General features: G+C 36.5%; 2 protein-coding genes and 1 pseudogene across 3 annotated transcripts; 2 read left to right on the top strand and 1 right to left on the bottom strand.

The window, feature by feature from the left end:
* Nucleotides 1-6,970: 6,970 nt before the first annotated feature.
* On the bottom strand, nucleotides 6,971-9,322 carry LOC143541316 (disease resistance protein RML1B-like). Its single transcript, XM_077034171.1, has 4 exons — nucleotides 9,279-9,322; nucleotides 7,996-9,000; nucleotides 7,509-7,698; nucleotides 6,971-7,432 (listed from the first exon to the last, which is right to left on the bottom strand). The coding sequence occupies exons 2-4, from the start codon at nucleotides 8,826-8,828 to the stop codon at nucleotides 6,971-6,973; spliced, it is 1,485 nt and encodes a 494-aa protein (XP_076890286.1). The 5' UTR covers nucleotides 8,829-9,000; nucleotides 9,279-9,322.
* A 2,270-nt stretch (nucleotides 9,323-11,592) lies between these two features.
* On the top strand, nucleotides 11,593-15,786 carry LOC143540051 (putative pentatricopeptide repeat-containing protein At5g13230, mitochondrial pseudogene; annotated as a pseudogene). Its single transcript, XR_013136538.1, has 2 exons — nucleotides 11,593-14,120; nucleotides 15,228-15,786. The product of XR_013136538.1 is annotated as a putative pentatricopeptide repeat-containing protein At5g13230, mitochondrial pseudogene (transcript).
* Nucleotides 15,787-20,685: 4,899 nt separating this feature from the next.
* LOC143542585 (RNA polymerase II C-terminal domain phosphatase-like 3) lies at nucleotides 20,686-25,042 on the top strand. Its single transcript, XM_077035143.1, has 12 exons — nucleotides 20,686-21,245; nucleotides 21,312-21,444; nucleotides 21,537-21,592; nucleotides 21,675-21,735; nucleotides 21,824-22,981; nucleotides 23,092-23,616; nucleotides 23,690-23,836; nucleotides 23,920-24,179; nucleotides 24,257-24,368; nucleotides 24,447-24,704; nucleotides 24,776-24,822; nucleotides 24,920-25,042. The coding sequence occupies exons 1-12, from the start codon at nucleotides 20,782-20,784 to the stop codon at nucleotides 25,008-25,010; spliced, it is 3,312 nt and encodes a 1,103-aa protein (XP_076891258.1). The 5' UTR covers nucleotides 20,686-20,781; the 3' UTR covers nucleotides 25,011-25,042.
* Nucleotides 25,043-26,814: the final 1,772 nt, after the last annotated feature.

Below are 26,814 nucleotides of genomic sequence, written 5' to 3'. Positions count from 1 at the left end.
AAGTTAAGAGCTCGAAATTTTCTAATAACTTTGGGCCTTCAAAAAGGTTGGGCTGTCGCCGGTGTTGTCAATTTTATGCAGAACATTGTTAATTTTGTTTTAACTGTGTTTTTTTTAGATTGGGAACTCATGTCCTTTCTATGTTGGGTGATTATTCATTGTTTCGAGTTGTCGCAATTGCTATCAGATGTATGTTGTTAATGTTTTTGAGAATTTCTAATCATGAAACTTACCTGTTTTACCGGGTTGTGAAAACAAAACTGTTGAACATGGCTCTTAACTCTTGCAGATCAGAGCTGGAATTTCTTCATAATGTGTAAGTGATTTTAATTTTAATATCTCATGTGCATTGTATCAAATTGATACAATTGGTGACACAGTGTGCTTAGATTTATTTTAATTGAGTGCACATAGCATTTTTTTTTTTAGTATTAGAGATATATTAAACAGGACAAAGAATAAATTAAACACGACAAATCTCTAGCTCCTGTTAAATTTATCTTCATTACTTAGCTAAATTTAATTTTCAAATATTGGTTAAATAAGGTTTGCAAATAGGTCAAGGATTTAAGTAAATAAATAATCCTAGTTGGGTCAATGTTTTCTTTATGTTGGGTCAAATCCTTGTGGTTCTAAGTTTTGCTACATGTTCCCAACTTACATAATATATGCTAAGTAGTTTTCTTAGTTTTGGACACAACCCCATAGGAACATAAAACAAAATACCTAGAGAGTAATTTAAATCATAGTTACTTTAAATTAAAACAAAGGTATAATCACATTTAACGGTTTGTTGATGTAAAAGTTTCTGATTATACTATGCATGTCCAATCTATTGCTGTTTTAATTCTTATGAACAGAACCCCATGAAAACTTTTTAAATTGTTACTGAAATATTTTTCCACAAGCAGATTGTATTGCTGGATTTTTGCTGCTGTATTTTTTACTGTATTTTCTTATTCTCTTTTGTATGAATAAATTACCATCTTTCAGAAGAAAAAAAAAATTCTTGAAGTTGAAATAAATGCAATTACTTGAAATGTGAAAATAAACTGAAGAAGATCGTCAAAGGAAATAAGATGAGCCGGAAGTGACACGGAAAGATTTTGACAGCCAACGGGAAACTTTAATACGAGACAGAATGGAAAAACTACCTTCTGGAGTACTTCAATATCTTAGATATGAGGAGACTTTCGTCACTTTTTATAATTGTAATTTACATCTTTATTTTGATTACATTGTTATTATGAGATTGGGCATGTATTATGATATAGGATTATCAATTTTATTAAAATAAAATCGAAATACTATTGCATATTATTAGATTTTTTTTATTATTTCAAATAATTGGCTAGACAGTTGCGTTTGTATGTAAAAGGTTGCATTTATTGTAACTTAAATTTTAAAAAAATGTTGCATTATGTGTAATAAAAGGTTGCAATTTTCTTCTAAAAATAAAATAATGGTTGCATTAGAGTTTAGAAAAGGTTGCAATTGTGTGTTAGAAAAGTTGCATTTAAAAGTAAAAAAGTTGCGCTAGCTTGTAAAAAAGGTTGTACCTAAAAAGGTTGCATTTGAATAATAAATGCAACACTTTTAGAAAAGGTTGCATTATCTAACAAAAAAGTTATTATGTCTAATGCAACTTCACCTAATGCAGCCCTTGATAAAAGGTTGCATTAGGCCTAATGCAACTTTTTCAAGGCCTAATGCAACCTTTTAGCGGAGTTGCAATAGGTTCGTTTTCTTGTAGTGCCTCCGCTTCCGTTCTCTGCTATTTTAGGGCAGTTCAAATAGGACACCACTGGACTAGGGTTGTTGCTTGTGGCGTGAAATTTAGACGCATCTACCATTTCTTTTGAGATAATGTAATTGAATCTCATCTTAAGTCCATAAAGAGTATCTTCATTTACTACCGAAATTTTTGGCAGTGACTGAAGCCTCTTGCAATTATTCAAATAGAGTATTCTCAGATTTGCAAGGAGACCGATGCTTGCAGACAGAAAAGCAAAATCATTTCCAGATAGATCCAAATTTACTAATTGATGTAATAAACCAATGCAATCAGGAACCACGGATATATTGCAATAACTTAGATCAAGTTCCCTTAAACCATATGATAACAAATCCATCTTTGTAAAAAGAAAACCTCTGATTTGGGATGAAATTTGACATCTATGAACACGTAGGAATCTTAATCTTTTCAGGTAATGGATGGACAAAGGAATCTCTTGTATACACGTTTTGTAATGGTATATCAGAGAAGGAAACACTCGTAATTTTCTGGTGTATTATTCAATAAACAACGCAGCTATAAATAGCTTACAAGAAAGACTAAATCAAACAGACTCATAACGTTCGCTACCCATGATTTCCTACAAACCAGGACAACCATGATAACCTAACAAACCCTAACTGAAAGCAATAAACCTGGACCTAACATAAACGTGCATAATAACATGCATACACTAGCTGGAATTAGGCAAAAGCCCATTATTAACTAAGCATACTAAAAAAAACTGAACCGGCCCATTACATATCCTTCCCTAAACTAAAGATGGACTTGATCTTTAGTTTACTCTTCAATCTTGTAAACTCCCATTTTCTTTCTCATCTTCTCGAACATGTCCAACTTCACAGGTTTTGTCATAACATCAACAACTTGATCAGCAGTAGGGCAGAACAATAATTTAACTCTTTCTTCATTCACTAAGTCTCTTAAATAGTGATATCTCACATCAATGTGTTTAGTCCTTCTATGTAGTACTGGATTCTTAGAAAGCTTGATAGTTGAGCTATTGTCACATTGAATCTCAATTATACCTCTTTCTTCATTACTTATCTCTTCCAACAAACCCTTGAGCCACACACAATGTCCGGCACAAATTGTTGCAGCCACATATTCAGCCTCTGTAGAAGATAGTGTCACTATTCCTTGTTTTCTAGAACTCCAACATATTGCAGCTTGGCTTAGAATGCATACATACCCAGAAGTACTCTTCCTATCCGCCACATCTCTAGCATAATCACTATCAGTAAAGACTTGCAACTTGTTTCCACCCCTTCGATCATAAATTAGCCCATAATCATAAGTTTCCTTAACATACCTTAAGATTCTTTTGGCCAAATACATGTGTTCTTCATGTGGATTAGACATGTACCTTGAAATAAAGCTTACTGAATACATGAGATCTGGTCGTGTGACCGTGAGATACATCAAGCTTCCTACCAATCTCTTGTACTCGGTTTCATCCACCTTGCCACTTTCACCTGCTTTGGTCACCACAGTTCCGGGTACTATTGGATTTTTGACACCATTGCTTTCCCACATATTAAATCTTTCTAATACTTCTTTCGCATAATTTTTTTGACACATGCTGATTCCTTTCTTCCCTTGATTCACTTCAACACCTAAGAAATATTTCATCTTGCCCAAGTTGGTCATCTCAAACTCATGCATCATTGAGACCTTAAATTTTTCACACACCCCTTCATTGCTTCCCGTGTAAATTAAGTCATCCACATACAGGCTCACAATCACCATCCCTTCTGATACTTTCTTAATAAACAAAGTGTGATCATAACAACTTTTCGTGAAACCTTCTTTTAAAAAACCCCTCTATCCGATTGAACCAAGCTCTAGGAGCTTGTTTCAACCCATATAGAGCTCTGTTTAACTTACACACTTTGTGTTCTTCACCTCCTTTAACAAAACCTTGGGGTTGATCTATGAACACCGTTTCCTTCAACTCACCATTTAAAAATGCACACTTTACATCAAGTTGGTAAATATTCCAACCTCTTTGAGCAGCTACAGCTACAATACTTCGAACTGTATCCCAACGAGCTACAGGAGCATATATTTCATCATAATCTATACCTTTTCTTTGAGCATAACCCTTCACTACTAATCTTGCCTTATACTTATCCACTTCTCCCCTTTCATTTCGCTTTGTTTTAAATAACCACTTTACACCAATGGGTATGGTTCCCTTGGGGGGATCAACCAATTCCCATGTGTTGTTCTTCATTATAGACAACATTTCACTTTCCATTGCTTTAACCCACTTTGTCTCTTTCACAGCTTCCTCAAAACTTACTGGATCTTCCAGAGAGAACTGATTATAGCAAAATCAGCTTCATCATCTGAGAGTCCTTCCCCACTGTTATAATCCTTTAACCAAGCCGGTGGATGTGTGTTTCTCCTTGAGGTTTCGGCTCTTATTCTTTGTTGGGTATTGTTTTCAGGTTGGATGCTGCTAGGTTGAGATGGGTTTGAAGGTGACGGTGTGTTAAGTGAGGATGGGTTGTGAGTTTGTAGTGTGGGGCTCCCTTCATTTGTATTTTCTGAATTTTGACTTTGGAATGGGCTTTGACCTATATCATGACTAGTCACATCATCTTGTGTAGCATGATCAGTCACTTCATCTTGTGTCTCCCCTCCTTCTCTTTCCTGACTTTCCAACCTCTCACCATCAGGTATTATTAATTCACTTGTGCCAAACACTTCTCTATCCCACTCCCATCTTTCACCTTCTACAAACTTCACATCTTTACTTATTATTACCTTCCCTTGAATAAGATCATACATCCTATATGCTTTTGACTCTTTACTAATTCCCAAGAAGATACATTTAGTGCTTCTGTTATCTAACTTGGTCCTTAGTTGAGAAGGTATTAATGCATAACCAATACACCCAAATATTTTCACATCCTTCACATTTGGTTTTCTTCCTGACCATCTTTCTTCGGGAACCATACTTTCAACCGAGGTAGTGACACATCGGTTTAGTAAATGGCAGCCCCAACTCGTGGCTTCAGACCAGAACCACTTTGGCATATTCTTTTCGATCAAAAGGCATCTAACCATGTTTATCAATGTCAAATTTCGACGTTCCGCCACTCCGTTTTGTTGAGGAGTGTAAGCGGTTGTTAATTGCCTTTTGATCCCATGGTTTTCACAAAACTCATTGAATCGTTTAGAAGTGAATTCACCCCCTCGGTCACTTCTTAACCCCTTTATCTTTAACCCAGTTTCATTCTCAACCAAAATCTTAAATTTCTTGAAATAATCTAGACTTTCAAATTTATTTTCAAGAAAATATACCCAACCTTTACGTGACATATCATCAATAATAACCATCACATACCTTTTACCACTTGGAGAGATTGGGTTGATAGGCCCACAAAGGTCAACATGAATAAGCTCCAATCTGGCAGAAGCTTTCCACAAACTTTTCTTTGGCATGCTCTCTCTCTTTTGTTTTCCAAGGTTGCATACTTCACAACTTTTACTAGCTTCTGCAATACGTGGCAAACCTTCCACCATTCTTCTAAACTGCATTGTTCTTAGTGATTTGTTGTTAACATGCCCAAGCCTCCGGTGCCATAGTTGATCTAAGTCTTCCTCCGCCATCTTGTAACATACTGAATCTCTGGTCACCATTTTGGCATTCACCAGAAACATTCGATTCCTGGTCATGTTTGATGTGATTATTAGACCTCTTTGCGGATGATAAATTCTACGCACTCCTTGTTTGATGGTGACAGTCACATTCTTTTCTTGTAATTGGCCGATACTTAGTAGGCTTGATGTCAAATCTAGAACATAATAAACTCTTGTGATCACTTGAGGTTTGCCTTCAACCACCAATTTTACATCTCCAATTCCTTTGACTGATAGCCGAAGATCATTTCCAAGTTTTACAGTATGAGTGAATTCTTCATCAAAACTTGTAAACCAGGCTCGGTTCCCAGTCATGTGATTTGAACATGCTGAGTCAAGAAACCAAATTCCTGACTTTTGTTCAATATCAACTGCTGCTTGTGTCATCAACAGTATGTCTTCTTCTTCATCAAACTCTGCATAATTCACCTGCTTCTCACCTCGGTTACATTCATAGGCAAAATGCCCCATTTCATGGCATCGATAGCATTCAACACCAGATTTGTCAAATTCTGCTCTTGATCTACCACGACCACGTCCTCGTCCTCTGTAAGATGAGCCTCTCCCTCTTCCTCGACCCCGTCCCCCTGGTGACTCAAGTTCAGTTTTTAACACTTGATCACCAGAAGCAGAGGTTTTCCAGGAGAGTTTTGGCTCATGCACAAGTAATGAACTTTGCAATTCATCCACTGTCATCATGTCAATATCTTTGGATTCTTCGATCGTGCAAACAACGAAATTGAAATTCCCAGTTAGTGATCTGAGAATTTTCTCCACCACTTTCACATCTGGCATGCCATCACCCCAGCTTCTCATGTCATTGGCTACCGTCATCACCCGGCCAAAGTATTCAGTAACACCTTCGCCTTCTTTCATCTCTAGGGTTTCGAAATCTCTTCGCAACCGTTGTAATTTAGCCTTCTTCACTCTATCATTCCCTTGGTACCTGATCTTCATCGCCTCCTAGATCTGCTTAGCAGTTTCTTTATGCGTCATTGTTTTGATTATTTGTTTGTCAATTGACTGAAACAGATAATTCTGTGCCTTCAGATCTTTTAAACGCATAGCCTCCAGACTTGCTTGCTAAGTGGCTGTAAGTTCCACCCCCTCACGGGGTTCATTGTACCCTGGCTCAATTACGACCCAATATTCTTTGGATCTAAGTAATGTCTTCATCAGCAAACTCCAATGCTCGTAATCACCGTCGAACTTTGGAACACTAGGGACTTGGAAGTTTGCGTTTTCAGCAGCCATTGATATCTCTCTCTCAGATACTCACCCAGATTCTCTCTGATACCACTTGTAATGGTATATCAGAGAAGGAAACACTCGTAATTTTCTGGTGTATTATTCAATAAACAACGCAGCTATAAATAGCTTACAAGAAAGACTAAATCAAACAGACTCATAACGTTCGCTACCCATGATTTCCTACAAACCAGGACAACCATGATAACCTAACAAACCCTAACTGAAAGCAATAAACCTGGACCTAACATAAACGTGCATAATAACATGCAGACACTAGCTGGAATTAGGCAAAAGCCCATTATTAACTAAGCATACTAAAAAAAACTGAAACGGCCCATTACAAGTTTCACTTGCATCAAGCTTCCGTAAATTACACAATCCTCCCAAGCTTTCTGGTAACCTCTTGATGTTAGTTGCATCTACATACAGATGCTCTAAGCACTTCATGTTGTCTCCAAACTCAGGAACATGTTCAAGACTTGAGCAGCCGGAAAGAAGAAGTGTCACAAGATCTTCCATTTCCATGATGCTTCTGCCAAGGTTCTGAAGACATGTACACCCACTAAGATTTAAGTACTCTAGCCTTTTGTGAGAAAGAACTGATTGGTGTAGCTCTTTCAACTTTTTGCAGCCTCTAAGATTTAGTTTCACTAGATTCGGTGTCGATGTCAAGTCAGGGATTTTGTTCAAATCCCTTGAGAAACTAAGATCAATAGATCTCAATTTAGGCAGAACCTGTTAAGTGAAAGAAAAATTTTCAGATTTCTAGCTTGCATTTATTTCAAATCACAACTACATATACAATACTTACAAGCCTTTTTTCCCAGAGCCTTTCAAGTTGGCTATAACACATTTCAAGTTGATACAAATGTTTAGGTTCAAACATTGAAGGCAAGGACTTTAATGAACAGCCGTACCAATCCAGGATTCGAAGATCATTGGAAAGATAATTAAAACCTTGAGGTAAGTGTATATTACTAATTCTGAGAAATTTTAGTTTCCTCATCTTTGAAAAACAATATGGGTCATCAATACAATAATCCACATCGACCTTATATGGCTCCTGGTTGATAATTTCAATTGTTCTTGATTCCTGGTATAAACAAACACAGCAAAACAATGAGCCGTTAATTAAGCAAGTTTTCTACTGGAATGATAAAAGTTTATGGATTTTGTGGGAAGGCATTAAGTAAACCTCTGGTTTGGATGAGAGAATATCCAAAACTTCTTGATGACACTTGATTGCAATTTGTTTCCCATTGTATTCTTGTGATTCCTTGCGAAGAATTTCCCATCACATTTGTTGGAGCAGATCATGCATCCAAACACAATCGTCAAAATTAATAGTTAAGATAAACTTGTTTATCAGATCAAGAATTCCACACTCAGGATACAACCCAACATCGGTTAGTATGTCTTTGACCAGATCTATGTCTCTCCCTTTCAAGAAACATGCAATATACATGAAGGTAAGCTGTTGATCTCTATCTAGTCTAACATAGCTTACTTCAAGTCTTCCAAGAACTTCTTTATGCAGGTACTCTTGAACTTTCTTCAATATCTCTTTCCAATAGTTTTCCTCTTTTCCACATAACAGGGAACCATAAACAGTAAGAGCTATTGGAAGACCACCAGTATACTTCACAATATCATCAGACAACTTTTCGTAACCATGTGTAGGATGTCCATCTGCAAATGCTGACTGGTAAAAGAGACTAAGAGCTTCTTCACCGTCCAATTCTCGACACACATATATTTCATTTACTTTATATGCATTCAACAAGTCTTTATTTGTGGTTGTTACTATGATTCTTGTGCCAGGTCCAAACCATTCATGCCCACCAGCCAAATACATAAACTGGTATGCATGATTCACATCATCCAAAACTATTAATACTTTCATATCACGTAGCTTTGTCTTTAACAGAATTTGTCCGTGTTTAACACTTCTCACATGTATGCTTTCATCCTTTAAAACATCATCAAGGATTTTCTGTTGTAACTTGCATAAATCACTATTATGATCCTTGGAGATGTCCTTGATGTTTTCAATAAAGCTACTTTCTTGGAATTTGTTTTGAGTGACCTGAAAGACAACTTCAGCCAAAGTAGTCTTCCCAATCCCACTCATCCCACAAATCCCTATGAAACCAACTTCACTAGACTCTATGTTTAGAATTCTAATAACCTCATTTACTCAAGATTCGATTCCCACTAGACCTTTGGTAAGATCTATTGGCGATGCATCTTGCGTTTCCTGCAAGATTCTCTTTAAGATTTCCCTTATTATTTCTGATTCCTTCCTGCAGGTAGTTGGAAAAATCATATCAATTGGCATTAGGATACTCAATTTCTATCTACTTTTGGAAATGACAGTTATTTCTATTGCATATAAAAGATGACTTTTGTCAATCCAATATTACTTCTAAATTATCTCTATAATATGGCCTTTCTCCAACAACAAAAAAAAAAGGTAACTTGAAGAAGTGCAAAAACATTCATATACTTATTATCAAATACAAATTTACATATTTGAATAATCATGTGTACATATATATAAAATGTTAATAAGGCACATTACCTGTCTTGTGAGACATGCCATCCTTTGATATTCCCAACTTTTGCTACCTTCTGTGGTGTAATTTTAGGATCTACTTCATGATTGGCAAAGCCTTGTTGAAAGCAGTTGCTTTGATGGCGTACATCGGAAGGAGACACATGATAAAATACAGGAATAACAATCAGCTTGCCTCGCTCCATGCAATCTACAACCTTTGAGATTTCCTCCAAACACCATTTCGATGTTGCAAAGTTGCTTGAAATAATCACTATGGCAAATCTTGATGCTTGAAACAGTATATCACATCGATCAAAAACTGTGGCGCAAAGAGATGAAAACTGACCATGGATGCTGCAAATGTTGTGGCCAGTGCAATTCAATCGCTGTGTGTGCTCCGGCAAAGAACGGTGTGAGGTTTCAACTACCGTTGAAGTGACTTCATTGTTTATTAACTATGGGGTGTTTGGGATTGCTTATTTTTCCCAACTTATAACTTATAAAAGTAATTGGCATTGCTTATATTGTGAAAGGAAAAGTTTTATAAGTTACATTTTTGTAACTTATTAATTTAATAAAAAGTTATAAGGAGATAAAATAAGGAATCCCAAACACCCCTTTAGTAAATTATATTCATTTGGTTTTTAAATCGGGTTTTCAGTGTACACATCGAACCGGTGTAGTGGTTCTGTTTGGGCTTTTTTATAACAAATCGGGTCAGATCCATTGATCCAATAAAAAACGTGAATAAACTATATTATGTCACTCACAAGCGGAGACAAAAGAAAAAATGGTATAAAAATAATAATACATATTTTCTCTCTACACATGCAAGTCACATGTTAATTGACTCATCATTTTAAAACGTCTATAATTTTTTCATATGATATTTTTATTTTTAAAAATTTCACCATAATAACAAGCGATTTTTTGTCTTTAATATGATTATGATTTTGTTATATAAAAATTTAAAAAAAATACGTCATTGTGTCTTTTGCTTACCATTGTGTATTTTTCCGTCATCGTGTCTTTCTGTTTGTTATTGTGTTTTTTCGTCATTATGTCTTTCAACTCATCCTCCCAAGTTGGAGAGATTACGAGAGAAAATATTTGTGTCTAATTATAACTTTTTTCAATTTCTAAATTGCCCTTATATGTAACTCCATGTAATAGTTTACTTAAAGGGTATAATGGAAAAATATATATTTCTTTTTTTTTCTCTTAACTCGAAAACACCTAAAATGTTTAATTTCTTTTTTCTTTCTTTCATTCTTATTAAACTCAGGAATACGAAACAAAATAACATATTTTTCTGAGTAAATTGTCATTTTCGTCCTTATGGTTTGACAAATAATGCGAATTTAGTCCATAACGTTTATTTTTTGCATATGGACCCCCTACGTTTCTCAGTTCTTGCCAATTACATTCAAATCACTAACTCCGTTAAATTTAATCGTTAAGCCAGGGGTAGACATGTCTTTTCACTATTTCTTTATTAAAATACTTATTTTAGTGAACTGCGGTTTTCGTCCTTGTGGTTTGTCAAAATCTACGGTTTTAGTCCAATAATTTCACGTTTGCAATTTTCGTACTTATAGTTTCATTTCACTTGCAATCAAACCCGAATTTATTAACCTCTTTAATTTTGGTCGTTAATCCATTTGCAAGCCCCTGGGGTGTATTTGGGGAAAAAGAAAAAAAAACAAGGAACAAAACTGCCCCTCACGTGAAGGGCATACTGATGGGTTTAACTACTAGACTTAACGATATTAGGGAATCCGGGTTTAATTGCAAGTGAAATGAAACCGTAGGGAAGAAAATTGCAAATTTGAAACTACTGGACTAAAACTGCATATTTGGACAAACTAGAGGGACAAAAACCGCAGTTCACTAAAATAAGTATTATAATAAAGAAATGGTGAAAAGACATGTCTACCCCTCACTTAACGATTAAATTTAACGGAGTTAGTAATTTGGATGTAATTGGCAAGAACTGGGAAACGTGAAGGGTCCATATGCAAAAAAAATAATTTTTTTAAACTAAATTCGCATTATTTACCAAACCACATTTTACTCTATTTTTCTTACTCTAACTTTCTTTCCATCAAAATTCACCTTCCTTCACAATAAATGAGACTTGGGAACAGTGCATAGTGTCATTGACCTCCAATTTGTGCTTTCTTGACGACCGATCGTCTCAAAATCCATGAAACTAGTGATCTGGGTCATCGCAACATTGGTCCATATTTAACTTTTAACAACAATGCAAGTAACTCAACTAAAATGCTGCCAAATACCAATCATATACCACCCGTATACTCGGTACAGAACTAACTTTATGATCAGGTTTTATACTCGGTACAGAAGAAGGCCACCGACCAATTTGCTATCAACCCCGTATACTCGGTACAGAACTTTAAATCATTCCTCAAAATGTGGGTTTTCTTCACCCATATCCACCTGCACACAATTAGCTCCAGAACAAGTAAATTATATCCCATTAACTTCCAATTTAGATGCTCATATATCCGCCAGTTTTCTTCAAAATTGCATTATCAACAACGATATAGTTTCAGGAAAGACCCTTCATTGTCACATCTTGAAGACTGGTAATGGTTTGGACTTGTTTGGATGGAATATACTCTTGAATTTATACGTAAAGTCTGAGTTTTTAAAAGATGCACGCCACCTGTTCGATGAAATGCCTAGTAGAAATACAGTTTCTTTTGTCACGTTAATTCAAGGGTTTTTAGAGTTCCCGGATGCCGAATGTACCGGATTGTTTGTTCGGTTACATTGAGAAGGTCACGAGGTTAACGCGCATGTGTTTACGACAATTTTGAAGGTGTTTGTGAACATGGAGTGTGGTGAGTTGGCTAGAAATGTTCATGGGCAAGTTTATAAACTAGGTCATCATTCCAATGCTTTTGTTGGTACTGCACTGCTTGATGCTTATTCATCTTGCGGGTGTGTTGTTATGGAAAGAGAAGTTTTTGATTGTATTTCGTGTAAGGATATGGTATCGTGGACCGGGATGATTACTTGTTATGCGGAAAATGATTGTTTCGAAGAAGCTTTCGGTTTCTTTTCTCAAATGCGTGTGCTCGGGTTTAATCCCAACAACTTTACGCTTGCTGGTTTGTTCAAGGCTTGTCTTGGCCTTGAGGCGGTTGAAGTGGGTAAGAGTCTTCACGCGTGTGCTGTTAAAACTTGTTACCAGATCGATCCTTATGTCAGTGTTTCATTGCTTGATTTGTATACCAAGTCTGGTGACATCGAAGCCGCACGTCATGTTTTTGATGAAATACCCAAAAAAGATGTGATCCCTTGGAGTTTCATGATTGCAAGATATTCTCAGAGTGACCGATGTGAAGAGGCTGTGAGACTATTTTGTAGGATGAGACGTGAACCGGTTGTTCCTAACCAGTTTACTTTTGCTAGTGCCCTGCAAGCATGTGCAACAATGGAGAACTTAACCTTGGGGAAGCAGATTCATTGCCATGCACAAAAGGTCGGTCTTGATTTGTTTGTACACGTGTCAAACGCCCTTATGGATGTTTATGCTAAATGTGGATTGATAAACAACTCGGTTGAACTGTTTACAGAATCACAAAACAAGAATGAGGTTTCTTGGAACACATTAATTGTTGGTTATGTGAATTTAGGGAATTGGGATGCTGCACTAACATTTTTCTCTGATATGTTAAAAGACCAGGTTCAGTTAACAGAGGTGACATACTCGAGCGTTCTTCGTGCGTGTGCTAACTTATCGGTTTTGGAAACCGGAGCTCAAATACATTCTTTAACAATCAAAACCCTTTTTGAAAATAATGTTACGGTCGCGAACGCGTTAATAGACATGTATGCCAAATGTGGCAATGTTAAGTACGCTCGTTTGGTGTTCAACATGATTAGCCAGAAAGACGTGGTGTCATGGAATGCAATGATTTCGGGTTATTCAATGCACGGCCTTGGTAACGAGGCGTTAGTTATGTTTAAAATGATGTGTGAAACCGATGTTAAACCTGATCAGTTAACATTTGTTGGTGTCCTTTCGGCTTGCAGCAATATAGGTTTGTTAAGTGAAGGAGAAACGTATTTTACTTCCATGGTTAAAGATTATTCTGTGGAACCATGCATGGAGCATTATACTTGTATGGTATCATTGTTTGGGAAACTTGGTCAATTAGTCAAAGCTATGAATTTGATTGACCAAATTCCTGGTAACCCAGTGTAATGGTGTGGCGTGCTTTACTTGGAGCATGTGTGATCCACAAAGATCTTGAATTGGGTGAATTATCTGCCAAACGTGTTCTTGAAATGGAACCGCAAGATGAGTCAACATACGTGTTGTTGTCAAACACGTATGCGAGTGCAAAAAGGTGGGATAATGTAGCTTTGGTTAGGAAAAATATGAAGAAAAAAAGAGTGAAAAAGGAGCCCGGTTTAAGTTGGATTGAGAATCAAGGAACAGTTCCCTATTTTTTAGTTGGTGACTGTTCACATGATGATATTAGATTAATATATGGAATGTTGGAGTGGTTAAATTTGAAAATCAAGAAAGCGGGCTATGTGTGTAATCGTGATGTCATATTACTCGATGTAGAAGATGATGAAAAAGCGCGGTTATTGTGGGTACATAGTGAGCGGTTAGCTTTGGCTTTTGGGTTGGTTAGTACACCATCGGGATGCCCAATTCGTATTATGAAAAATCTTAGAATATGTTTGGATTGCCATGCTGTTTTTAAGTTTGTATCGAAGATTGTGAAGCGGGAAATTGTTATTAGAGATATAAATCGGTTTCATCACTTTGAAGATGGGGTTTGCTCTTGTGGTGATTATTGGTAAATCCAAAAGCATCTACAGGTAAGCACCAATTTTCATTTCTTTATTTGGTTTATATAAAGTTCTATTACTATATAAAAATGATCATTCTAGGATTGATGTCTTGTGATAAATTTTTCTATGCTGATATTAAGTAGCTAAAACAGAAGGCAATGCTCAACTTGTTTTGTATTGCATTTACACCTGACAATTATGATCCATTAAATAAGAAATGGGTTGTTTTGATTAAAAAAAAGGTTACGGGTCCATTTATTTCTACTCAAATGACACAACGGGCCAATTTGGGTCTAATCATTCTATGCAAAGGGTCGAAACAGGCTGATCTTGTTGAGATTGTTAACTTAAAATGGGTCCAAATGGGTGAGCGACCAATCACCTACTACCACTTCTCCCACCTCCGGCCGCCACCGCCACCGCCACTATAGCTTTCACTGCTGCTGCTCGTTTTTGCCACCACCGCCCCATCACCCCTGCGTTTCCACGTCTGCTGCATATTATAGCTTTTTGGCTTAAAATAAAAATGCAGCAGGTATAAAAGACTAGCCTGTTGCTACTGTCTCTCCGTCATCACCACACCTCCACCTCCACTACCACCCCCACCCTCCTCCAGCACCCACTAGTTTGCTGTAAAAACAAATCTAGCGGGTGAGTTCACTTGAATACTTTTTTTCCGTAGTTAAAATGACTTTTTTTCTAGGCGAACCAATTTTGGTCACAGCCCGTTTTGAACCGAAACCAAATAAATATCTTTGTAGAAAACAGCCTATTCTGACTTAAAACTCTTTTTGACCAGAACCCGTTCTGACCCAAACTCAGACTGGCGGACCCAAACCCGTCTTGACCCGTTACCTGACCCACCCGCTTTGCCAGGCTTATTTTGTATAGTGTATGGTAGGGATGTTCACGTCCGATTCTGTCGGGTTTGATGTGATTTTCAGGCCAAACCAGTAACTACGGTTTCTGGAAAATGTAAATCTAGCCAACTGGGTCGGCCGGTCAGGCTGAAGCGGTTAGGTTTTGGCTGTTCGTTGGCTTGGGCTGTTTTTTTTGTTTTTATTAAATATTTTCTTTTAAAAGTTTTCATTTTTATTAAAATTGTGTAGAATGATTAAAAATTAAATTGCGCAGCATCCAAATTAAAACCATGAATAGTTGGAATAGATGAGATTATGAGAATGGCCATGGGACACACTTTAAGTACTGCAGCAGGGTTTCTCTAGACTATGCAAATGTAGGAGCTGCCATGGTTGTTGCTAATGATATTATTTCTGGTGAGAGTATAGCTGCATTGGCTCAAGTTCTTCCTGCATGATATGTTGGTTACAAGGAATTAGTAGAGATTAAAAGGTATTTAAATTCAACTTCTTCCTTAATTGCAACTGTCCGTTCCAGAGGAACCGTGCCTGCGACAAAAACAAATCCGAAGGTGTCCCCTTTCTCTTCAAGGGAGGCCAACTTTGCAAGTACTGGAATCATAAAGCCAGACATGATTGGACTGGGCATTGAGATAGTTGCAGCTTGAAATGAGTCGGTCGACTACCAGAGACAAACCAAAACAACATTTAACGTAGTGCGTGGCACATCAATGGCTTTAGGGAGCAAAAACAAAAATGAATCCAAGATCCGGAGGTGAAGCCGTGAGGGAGAAAACTGAAAGTTTGGACTCCAAAATCAACCGACTACCCACTTTTAGGGAGCAAAAACAAAAGGATGTCGAATTTGAAATCATTGTGAAAGACATCTCCCATTTAATAGTGCGTGCTGATGAACTCTACGAAAAAAGAAAAATATGATAACTAATCGTGTCGTATTTCTACCTGTAAGTATTTCCTTTTAACTAGTTGTAACTTTTTTTTAGTAATTTATAATTTATTAATTTTGTGTTGTTTTTTTTTTCATTGATCTGGTGTTAAAACAATGAAAATAAATTAACAAAAAAAAATTATTAGCAAATGACTGAGAAACTAGTTAAACCATTACACCCGTTAAAGGGTTTAAGTAACGAAAGCCCTTCCACTTACGTGGCAGTACCTTTTGTGTTATCATGTTAAACCACTACATATGGTCTTAAATATAATGAAATGTTTAGATAGAATGTAATGTTTATTCTTCCTTAGTACTTTATGATTAAAGAATTTGATTTTTTCAATTTTGTTGTATAAAATTTTGGGAAATTTTAAATAAATTGTGGTGATATACTTTTGTGTATGTACATTCTAATATAAGTTCTTTTTATTACAAAGTGAATTCTAAGTAACATAATATGTCATTCTCTAAGCATAATATTTGTATTGTTCAAATAAGATTTCCATACATATTCCCTGTATATTAGAAAGCAATTTATTTGCCCTCACTAAAGTATTGTTCCTTTGGTACATATATTGATGTTGCATGTACACACAAGTTTTAGGAATAATTTTACAATAACATTGTGAAGTAACATCTCTTAAGAATACATGCTTAAAGCAACATAACATCAACTTATGCTAGTGTATCAAAACATGTATTAACACAGTCATGCATATATATAGTTAGAAGTAATTCAATTCAAAGTGGGCATCTCATGTCCATCTACAAGGACTGTGCACCGGAATCAGTCTCTTCTAGACTATATTACGCGGTACATCCCTTAAACAAGTCTACACACAATCAATCTTTTTGAGATCACGAAGGAGACTATTTACTTTTTCCAACCCTCGTAATATGATAAGCGTTAATCGTGTGTGCGTATTGAAATGATCATGCCATTTCAGCTTTATCCGTTTCATTGATTTGACATTCCCATCAGGACAATTTTGACACAAGTTTGAATAAATTGTTATTTAAACGCATCCATTTTGAATTTGATTTAAATGAATTCACAATATTCAAAAGTAGTTTACATACGATAATTGCTAGGCGCTAGTCGACCGGCGGGGTAGGGACTTTTTTAGGATTAATCGGGATTTGTAGGGATTAATCAGATTGAAATTTTATATGTAAATTTTCAAATATACATATATATTCCAAATTTTATGTATAAAATATTCCATTTCGACCGATTTTGAACAAATGGGAATTAATCGAAGTCAAATAGGTGTAGGGCTGTTAATTATTGACACGACTCGAAGCCCGACACGAAAAAATATAGGTTTTGGGTAAGGGTGTTCACGATTCGGTTTAAACCGTGAAACCGCTCAAACCGGCCGTTGGTTTGGTTTCACGGTCGGGTTTTTTAATTAACTTTCGGTCGGTTTCAAAATTTTTAAACCGTATCAAACGGTTTGGTTTACGGTTTCAATATTTTCAAACCGTAAAAAACCGGACCGGACCGTAAAATTCTAATATAATTATTTTTAAAGATAATTTATATTATAAGTATTTGTTTGTTAATATTTTGTTTTAGGTTCACTATAAAAATAAAACTACTTTAATATTTAGATTACTAGATTGTTGAAAATGTAGTGTATTTAGATGACTTTAAGTAGGTTTCTACCTCTTTAAGTAGTCTACTCTTCAAGTTAAATATCTAGATACAAATAATATTTGAAAAATTCTCTTGTAATGTATTTCGGCGGATATTAGGGCCAATTTTTTCCACTCTATGTAAAAAAAAGATTATAAGGACATTTGTTTACATTTTAAAAAAAATCTGTTCATTTTATTTTATAGCATGGTATATTTATTTCTCGACAAATTTATATTTTCCATTTATCATTTTATATAAAGTGTAAACAGTGAAACCAAACCGGAACCAAATCATTGATAACGGTTTGGTTAACGGTTTGGTTCCGGTTTGGTTTCAAAAGTTAACGGTTCGGTTTTGGTTTTCTAAAATAAAAAACCGTTTGTAACGGTTTGACCTAAAAACCGTCAAAAACCGGACCGTTGACACCATTAGTTTTGGGTCGGCTGACACGACCCGTTTTCTTCAACAGGTCAACCCAAACTCGACCCGTTAAAAAGTGAGTTGACATGTTAACCCGTTTAATATTTTAGGGAAGTTACTATTTTGATTTTAGAGATAAGAAGTGCTAAATTTTAAGTTGAATTCTTTGATTTTTAATTGTTCATATATCTATTAACTTTTAAAAGTTAAACTAATTACCTTTTAAAATATTTGTATCCATTCTTCACTTATAATATTTTTATTTTATTAGTCCTAACCGTCTATTATGCTTATTATTTTCATTCATTTGTTTTTATTTTGAGCAAAATATGTTAATATGAGTTTGTTAATTGATAATGAGAGATAAATGCACAACAAAAATTAGATCTATCACAAAATTATTAAAATGTTTTATATGAATAAGAGTAATTGATTATCTAGGTTATTATTAATTCACTAGGTATTACTCGTATTCGTAAATGAATGTAAAATGGGTTGAGCCGGAACACGACCCTAACACGACACATATTTAAATTGGTTGACACGACACTAATAAATATATGGGTTGGGTTAGGGTTGAAGAATCTCAACACGCCAACCCGCCAACCCACCAACCTGATACAACTGACACCCCTAAATAGGTGGGATAACGACTTGTAATTAATCGAGTATTAATCGATGCCTAATCAGAATTATACAACACTAATCTCAAGTAAAATTATTAGGGAAAATTCCCAAAACAACCCAAGGAGAAAGAAAGGGGAAAATAGCCCAAAATCCGTAAATATTCCCAAAATAGCCCACTAAATTTGGGCTGAGGCGACGAGATCCTATAATATCTTTAAACCAATAGAAATTTTACAAGTGTAATGTTTTCTAAAAATCCGACGAGTTATTTGAAAATGTTGGGGGACCAGTCTATATTTTCCACTAAATCTTCTTAAAAAAAAACAGTCTTGCCCGACAGTTTAATAATGTTTCCTACCAGATCCCTTCAGATTCCAAAAACTTGGGAAATTGTGCCTTTAAACTCAGTCTTTCAAAACGCATTTGTGGTGAATTTGTACTAAGGAGACGAGTTATAAGTTTATTTCTTATGAGTTGAAATCTAGTCCACACCTGCGATATTAACTTTTTAATCCGTCTACACTGACAAGATTTTATGTAATTCCGTCTACTTCGAGATGATCATCCAATGAATATAACTTACATTATTTTTCATATACATGTGTTTCATTTTCATATTCCTTCTTCATCCTTTAAATAAACCGGCTCATACCACCCTTAACCTTCTTCTTCCATGGAATTTGATAATGTTGTTGTTTGTTATGGTGGTAATTGGCATACTGGTAATGGAAGCCAATTTTTTTCGGCCTTCACGAACTCTCGAAGAGGCCCATGCTCATCATTTTCGAGCAGGGTGCGGAACTGAACAATGTACTCGTTTCCGAACGTTGAGATTATGTTGTCGTCGTAATAGGAACCAATGAACCCGGTAACCATATCCATAACATCCACATGATCTCCCCTCTTATACTTCATGGTTTTGATTCAAGAACAATTGCTAGAGATGATTATGGAAGAGAAGGTGAATGATTGAGGAAGATGAGATTCTACATATAATGTAAAATATGGACGGAACTAGAGAATTTAATTAAAATATCGTCTCCTTAGTACAAATTTAACAAATATGTGTCTTGAAAGACAAAGTTGACAAACACATTTTTCCATGTGTTTAATACTTGTAGGGGTCAGGTAGGAAACCTTAATAAACCGTCTGACAATACAACTTTTAAGAATAAGATTTAGTGAAAATATGAACGAGTCCCTCAATAATTTCAAAATTATAGACCCCTTAGTACAAAGTTACCAAATATGTGTCTTGAAATACAAAGTTGAAAGACACATTTTTCCATGTGTTTAATACTTGTAGGGGTCAGGTAGAAAACCTTGAAAAACCGTCTGACAAGACAACTTTTGAAAATAAGATTTAGTGAAGAAATATGGACGGGTCCCTCAATATTATCAAAATTATGGTCCCCTTGGAACAAATTCACCACAAATGCGTTATGAAAGACCGAGTTTAAAGGTGCAATTTCTCAATTTTTTGGAATTTGAAGGGACCTGATAGGAAACATTATTAAACCGTCGGGCAAGATTGTTTTTTAAGAAGAAGATTTAGTGGAAAATATGAACGGGTCGCCCAACGTTTTCAAATAACTCGTCGAATTTTCAGAAAACATTACACCTGTCAAATTTCTATTGGTTTAAAGATCTTATCGGATCTCGTCGTCTCAGTCTAAATTTAGTGTGTTATTTTCCACACGAATTGTAGCTCCATTGTGTTTTGAGGGTCCGCAATGCAAATAGTATAAAGACAAGCTATTGGTTATCGAGTTTTAAGTTTTAACAAAGATCAAAAGCCATCATGTTCCACGTCAAAAATCGCTGACGTGTACGGTCAAGATCCAATACTAGTTCGTTTCACTCTGCTTCACGCCGTTTGATCTTCAATCTCAAGTTTTCAATTTTAATTTCAATTATCAATTTCAATTTCAAATCTATTAATTCAAGCTTTCAATTCCACATCCTAATTCGATATTTCACAACTCAATTTCAAAATCTGCAACAAATTATACAAATTAGGGCTCGATTCGTATATTTCAAAACCCTAGCAGTTGTTATATAATAATAATAATAATAATAATAATAATAATAATAATAATAATAATAATATTTGGTACGTTAGCTGATTATTATTAACATTCGATTCAAATCTGCTGTAGATATTAAACCTAAACGGATAGTAGTTTAATGAGCAAGGATAATAAGGATTCGGATTCGGATTCGGTTGAAGAGATCAGTGCAGAGGCTTTTGCTGCTAAGTCAAACGCATCGGTTGACAAATCCAAACAGCAGAAGCAGGTTTGGACGGTGAATGATCTGGTTTTGTACCCGAACACATATCAGTTGGCTCGGAACTACGCGCCGGGGCTGTATAACTTTGCGTGGGCGCAGGCGGTGCAGAATAAGCCTCTGGATGATTATTTGACAGTTACGAATACCGGTACTGGTACCGATAATAACGCGGATGATATTAAGTTGGAGCGATTGGATAATAAGATTGTAGTGGACTTATGTGATGATGATAGTGAGAAGGAGGATGGGGAGTTAGAGGAAGGCGAGATTGTTGGTAAAGAGGTGGAGAGTAAGATTGAGAAGTGGATTGATGTCATTCGTGTCGGGTTGGAGGGTATAACTTTGAATGATGCAAATAAGTAAGTGTGGGATTACTTGTAAGTTAAGCACAACTAAATAACTGATTGATTGGTTTAATGTTGTAGATCGTTTAACGGAGTCTGTACGAGACTTGAGGATATGCTGGATAGTTTGTCGACCTTGCTTTCGGAAAATGCTGTATCGAACAAAGATGATTTGGTTCAGTTGGCATTTTCCGCCATTCAGTTAGTTAATTCAGTAAGATAATATTATAGAATTGTTTTATTAGTTTAGATTAATATCCATCCCGAACTGCATTTTGTTACAAGTGGCTTTGTGTTTGATTGCAGGTATTTTGTTCCATGAACCAAAGTCAACAGGAACTGAGTAGGCACATAATATTAAGGTCTTAATTTCTTTTCGTTTGCATTTTTATATGTTTTGGTTCGTTAATGCTGTATGACATGGTTGTTTTACGCCTGGTACAGGATGCTGTCTAATGTGAAAAGCCATGTGTCTGTTATGTTCTCTCCTGAACCACTGAAGGAGGTGCGGTTTAAACTTTTAAGCATTCAATTCGAATTTGAGTATCTTATAGTGACTGTAATATGATATATATACATTTTTGTTTCGTCAGTTAGAAAACATGTTACTGTTATGTAACTCTGCTGATGCTTTTTCAAGTACCAAAGCTGATGATAAGGAAAAAGATTTACCGAATCGTGTTGATCAGGAAGTGGCTTCTGTAAATGAGGAATCTGTTCTAGATGCAATGCCCATTGCTTCTCCGGATCAAAACTCGAAACAATCAGAATCTTTGAAAACACAAACATCTACTACCAAAAACAGAGTATCGCTTCCACTTCTTGATCTTCATAAGGATCATGATATTGACAGTCTTCCATCACCAACACGGGAAACAGCAAACATTTTACCTTTAAACAAAGCACTTGTTGGGGATGCAGAAATAAGACCAGAATGGCCTACGCCTACCCCACGTGCGGTCCCACTTAGTTATGAAACCGACGCTTTAAAAGCTGTTTCTGCCTACCAACAGAAATTTAGTCAAAGCTCATTTATGTCACATGATCTTCCAAGCCCAACACCTTCTGAAGAAAGTGATGATGCAAGTGGTGATTGTACCAAAGAGGTTTTTAGTATCCCAAATGTTCAGAATTCAAATTCTTTAGCTTATGAAGCAAGACCTGATGTTCAATTACATGCAAATGTTGTGTATTCCACGACTAGTTCTGTGACTAGATTTTCAAACAAAATCAGGGACCCTAGACTTCGGTTAGCCAATCCTGCAAGCTCTTTGGAAGTCAACCAAGTCAAGATACCATTGACCAGTGAACAACCTGCAATCGAGCCACTTGATGGATTACTAGGTTCAAGAAAGCAGAAGACTTTTGATAAGCCTGTTTTGGTAGACGGCCCTGCAACAAAAAGACCAAAAATTGACTTTTTAGATTCTGTTGACCGTAGGAACATTATGGCTCTCCCTCAAACTAGAGGCTTAGAAAATGTTCTAACTACCTCTGCTTTACCTGATACTGGTGTCAATCCCACCTCAGCATCCATGCAATCGGTTATAAAAGGTACTACAGTAAATCCTACTCAGCGGATGAATAGTGTTAGTAAAGAACAGAAGTCAGTTGATCCTGCAAACCATGTTACACAAACAAACCAAGGTTCTTTTTCAGGCTCTATGCCAATGACTGCAAGTGTCTCTCAATCATTGGTGGTCGGGGAAAGATCAACATCCGAGATGCAAAAGTCGCATACATCTTCAATGGTCAGCAATTTATAAATAAGACTTTTAAACCAGTAATGCGTGGTTATTGGAAACTTTTATGTTGTATATTCAGTAAGCATTTATGTTACTTATTATTTGATGTCTTGCAGGATCACCCTGTGAAATTAAGAATGAAACCTCGTGATCCGCGCCGTGCTTTGCACAGTAAGTCACTACGAAAACAAGAACCAACCACTAATTTATCAACCGCTGTGGGCAAGGAGGGAATTTTAAAGCAAACTGATCCAAGAACACCTGATATCACCCGTCAATCCACCAAAAATATGAAAAATGTTGCTGATATTGTTTCTACAACCCCAAGTGCATCTGTTCAAATGCCTACATCACAAGTCCATTCAAGTTTTGTAAATATAAAAGGATCATCTTCACGTCTGGGCCACCTTCAGAATGGGACTGGGCCCAGACCTGAAGAAGTTACTCCTGACCTTGGCCCGTCTCAGTCACATAATGCGTGGGGAGATGTTGAACAGTTATTTGGAAGGTTTGATGACGAAGAACGGGCTGCTATTCAGAGGGAAAGGTCAAGAAGAATGGATGAGCAGAAAAAGATGTTTGCTGACCGCAAGTTATGCCTCGTGTTAGATCTTGATCACACCCTTCTGAATTCTGCTAAGGTAGTTTTTTTTTTGACTTTCTAAGTTAGGATACTGAGAATTCTGTATTTAATATATACACTAATTCTTTCAGTTTTCTGAAATCGACCCGGTCCATGATGAAATGTTGAGAAGGAAAGAAGAACAAGACCGGGACAAGCCACATAGACATCTCTTTAGATTTACTCACATGGGTATGTGGACCAAACTTCGGCCCGGGGTTTGGAACTTTTTAAAGAAGGTAAACATTTTATTTAATGAAACTTAATTACTTAGTTCAGAAACAGTTTGTGTCTATAGTTAACTAATGAAAATGAACCTCAGGCTAGTAAGCTTTATGAACTTCATCTTTACACAATGGGAAACAAAGTATACGCTAAAGAAATGGCCAAACTGCTTGATCCAAAAGGAGTTCTATTTAAGGGACGAGTTATTTCACGAGGCGATTCTGGTGATAATGTTGATGGGGATCCCAAAATCAAGGATTTGGATGGGGTTTTGGGTATGGAGTCTGCTGTTGTAATTATAGATGATTCTGTGCGAGTCTGGCCTCATAATAAACTCAACTTGATAGTTATAGAAAGGTATACCGTTTACATTATACATGCCTGGCTTAAAAACGTAACTTGTTCTTTTCTTAATGTCTATATTTACATTGCAGATATATATATTTTCCATGTAGTAGGCGACAATTTGGACTTTCGGGTCCTTCACTTCTCGAGATTGACCATGACGAGAGGCCAGAGGACGGGTCTCTGGCGTCTTCTTTGGCGGTAAACACTTACAATTCAATTTCTCTCAAAAAAATATTCTATTATGTCTGGTCTAACAACTTGCTGGTTAAAATTTAGGTTATCGAGAAAATACATAAATTATTTTTCATGGAAAAATCTTTAGATGAAGCCGATGCTAGAAACATACTAGCATCGGAGCAGAGGAAGATTTTAGGTGGGTGTCGAATATTATTCAGCCGGGTGATTCCGATGGGCGACGCTAGCCCTCACTTGCATCCGTTATGGCAAACGGCTGAGCAATTCGGTGCTGTTTGCACCAATCAAATTGATGATCAGGTCACACATGTTGTTGCTAATTCTCTGGGCACCGATAAGGTACATTGTTAGTTGTTACAGACTATATTATCGCAGTGGATATGCGAAGCTTGATCTTTTTTCCATGTCAGGTTAATTGGGCACTTGCTACAGGTAGACCGGTTGTGTATCCTGGCTGGTATGAAAACCTTTTAACAAAAAGAAGTTTCTTACAGTTGATTTCGGTGGTGCTGAACATATGAAATGAATTTTGACATGTGTTTTTGTTAACACAGGTTGGAGGCATCAGCGTTGCTTTACCGGAGAGCCAATGAACATAATTTTGCTGTCAAAACCTTAATACCTTTTTGGTCATTAAAGTTTTAAAAAAGGGTGACTAATCACTTAACATTAGGCAATCACAACCACACCACAGGCTAAGCAATCATCAACTAAAGTTGCATAGTAAAAAAGATGCCCTGGGAGGGGCCAATAATAGTATTAAAATCAAAATGCACAAATAAGTGTGCATGGTTCAAATGTGAAATTCAAAGTAAAAAGCTAATTTTGGAAATGGTTTTTGGTTAAGTAAAAGAATGGGTACCATATAGATCTGTCTTGTTTTCGTCAATCCTTTAGAAGACCAGTTTGTGTTCTTACAAAATATATGTTTCTGATTAAGCATACAAGTTAACCAAAACCAAAATTGCAAGCTGATGATCAGCTTTTGCACATATCATACAAACTGATTTTTAACTGAGACTCGATCGCTAAAATTAGGACGTCAAAATTGAATTTTTTTCGTATAATAGAAGGATGACCAGCTTTTGCACATATCATATAAACTGATTTTATCACAAGGAGTTTGAACTTCTTCAAGCCAATATAAAATAAAATATGGAAAATTTTGAATCATATTTCTTCGTTTAGAATTCCTTTGCAGAGTGAAAGATAGAATGTTTTAATATTATTATTTGAAAAAAATCACATGTTCATAAGGCTAAGGGTAATGGGGCTTGGTTGAGCCCCAAGTGATCCAATTAAAATCTGACACGTAGACGTTGACGTGGCACAGGATTAAGCCCTTCAACCAAGCCCCGGAGGGTGTAGTGGTCCAGGTGATCCGGGGCTTGATTGGATTTTTTTTTAACACAAAAATACAAAATAAAAATAAAAACATCTCTTCCTCCTCCCTCTCCCAACCACCACCACCGTCCACCCCTTCTTTCTCTCTCTACACTCCAAAACCACCACCATACCTTCACAACACAAAAACTCTCTCCCTCTCACACTGAGATTCCGGCTAGATACCACCACCTACCATCACAACCCAAAAACCACCACCATACCTTCTCACAAGTTCCGGCCAGTCGATCGGAACCGACGGCCACCAAACACGGCACCGTACAGACACATGGATCTCTCTCTCCAAACAACAGCTTTCTATATATATATATATATATATATATATATATATATATATATATATATATATATATCTCCAACGGCTCTTTTTATCCACCCACCCCCCGTGGTCCGGCTTGCCCCTCCCTTCGCGCCCCCGCTCGCATGAGGGGTGGTAATGGTGTGCGCGAGCCACGTTTGCAGCCACCTGGATCACCCCCTGTCCTCCGCGCCCCATTACCCACAACCTAAGAGTTACGGATTTTGTGTTGCTATTGACGCATAAGGGGAGGGGTTGGAAGTTTCCAATTGTTATTCGGATTTGCTAGCACTTACGGGACAAACACTTTCCAAGTCGATGAACCTCTCCTCGTTGAGAGTTGGGATTAAAGTTCCGGCTCAAAATGAATAGATGCAATCATCAAACATTTAGAACAAACGTCGCATTCTCTCATCACCAAACTACACACGTGCACGTCTTATGTCTACAAATTCCCCCATTGAAGTTGTGACCAAGCACCCCAAATAGAATGCGACAAGGAGGTCCATTATCCTTTTTTGGCGTTCGGGTTCATGCCTTGTCTGTCTTTATACACCCATCTTAGGTTCATGCCTTGTCTTGGTCTTTATACACCCATCTCTTACGTGACTAGGTAAACATGATAAATTGAAACCTACACGGCTACACTAGTTTTCTTGAAACCTCAAAAAACATTCTTAATCTTTAAGCATGATTGCCCTACTTATATAGCCGAGTTGTAGTAAAGCCAACTCCTTTAATACTTAG

This window comes from Bidens hawaiensis, unplaced genomic scaffold (genome assembly GCF_021521415.1).
Source record: "Bidens hawaiensis isolate Kalapana, Puna unplaced genomic scaffold, B.hawaiensis_p1.1 tig00000820_1, whole genome shotgun sequence".
Lineage (NCBI taxonomy): Eukaryota > Viridiplantae > Streptophyta > Magnoliopsida > Asterales > Asteraceae > Bidens > Bidens hawaiensis.
This window is presented reverse-complemented; position numbering and strand designations above follow the sequence as displayed.

What these genes read in the sequence shown, in the direction of transcription:
- LOC143541316 (XM_077034171.1), bottom strand. Translation starts at nt 8,828, where the DNA reads ATGAGTGGGATTGGGAAGACTACTTTGGCTGAAGTTGTCTTTCAGGTC. An exon ending in CATGATCTGCTCCAACAAAT is followed by an intron (nt 7,699 to 7,995) that starts GTGATGGGAAAT and finishes TTCAAAGATGAG; the next exon opens with GAAACTAAAATTTCTCAGAA. An exon ending in GGCTCTGGGAAAAAAGGCTT is followed by an intron (nt 7,433 to 7,508) that starts GTAAGTATTGTA and finishes TTCACTTAACAG; the next exon opens with GTTCTGCCTAAATTGAGATC.
- LOC143542585 (XM_077035143.1), top strand. Translation starts at nt 20,782, where the DNA reads ATGAGCAAGGATAATAAGGATTCGGATTCGGATTCGGTTGAAGAGATC. An exon ending in CTCTGGCGTCTTCTTTGGCG is followed by an intron (nt 24,369 to 24,446) that starts GTAAACACTTAC and finishes GTTAAAATTTAG; the next exon opens with GTTATCGAGAAAATACATAA. An exon ending in CCGGTTGTGTATCCTGGCTG is followed by an intron (nt 24,823 to 24,919) that starts GTATGAAAACCT and finishes TTGTTAACACAG; the next exon opens with GTTGGAGGCATCAGCGTTGC.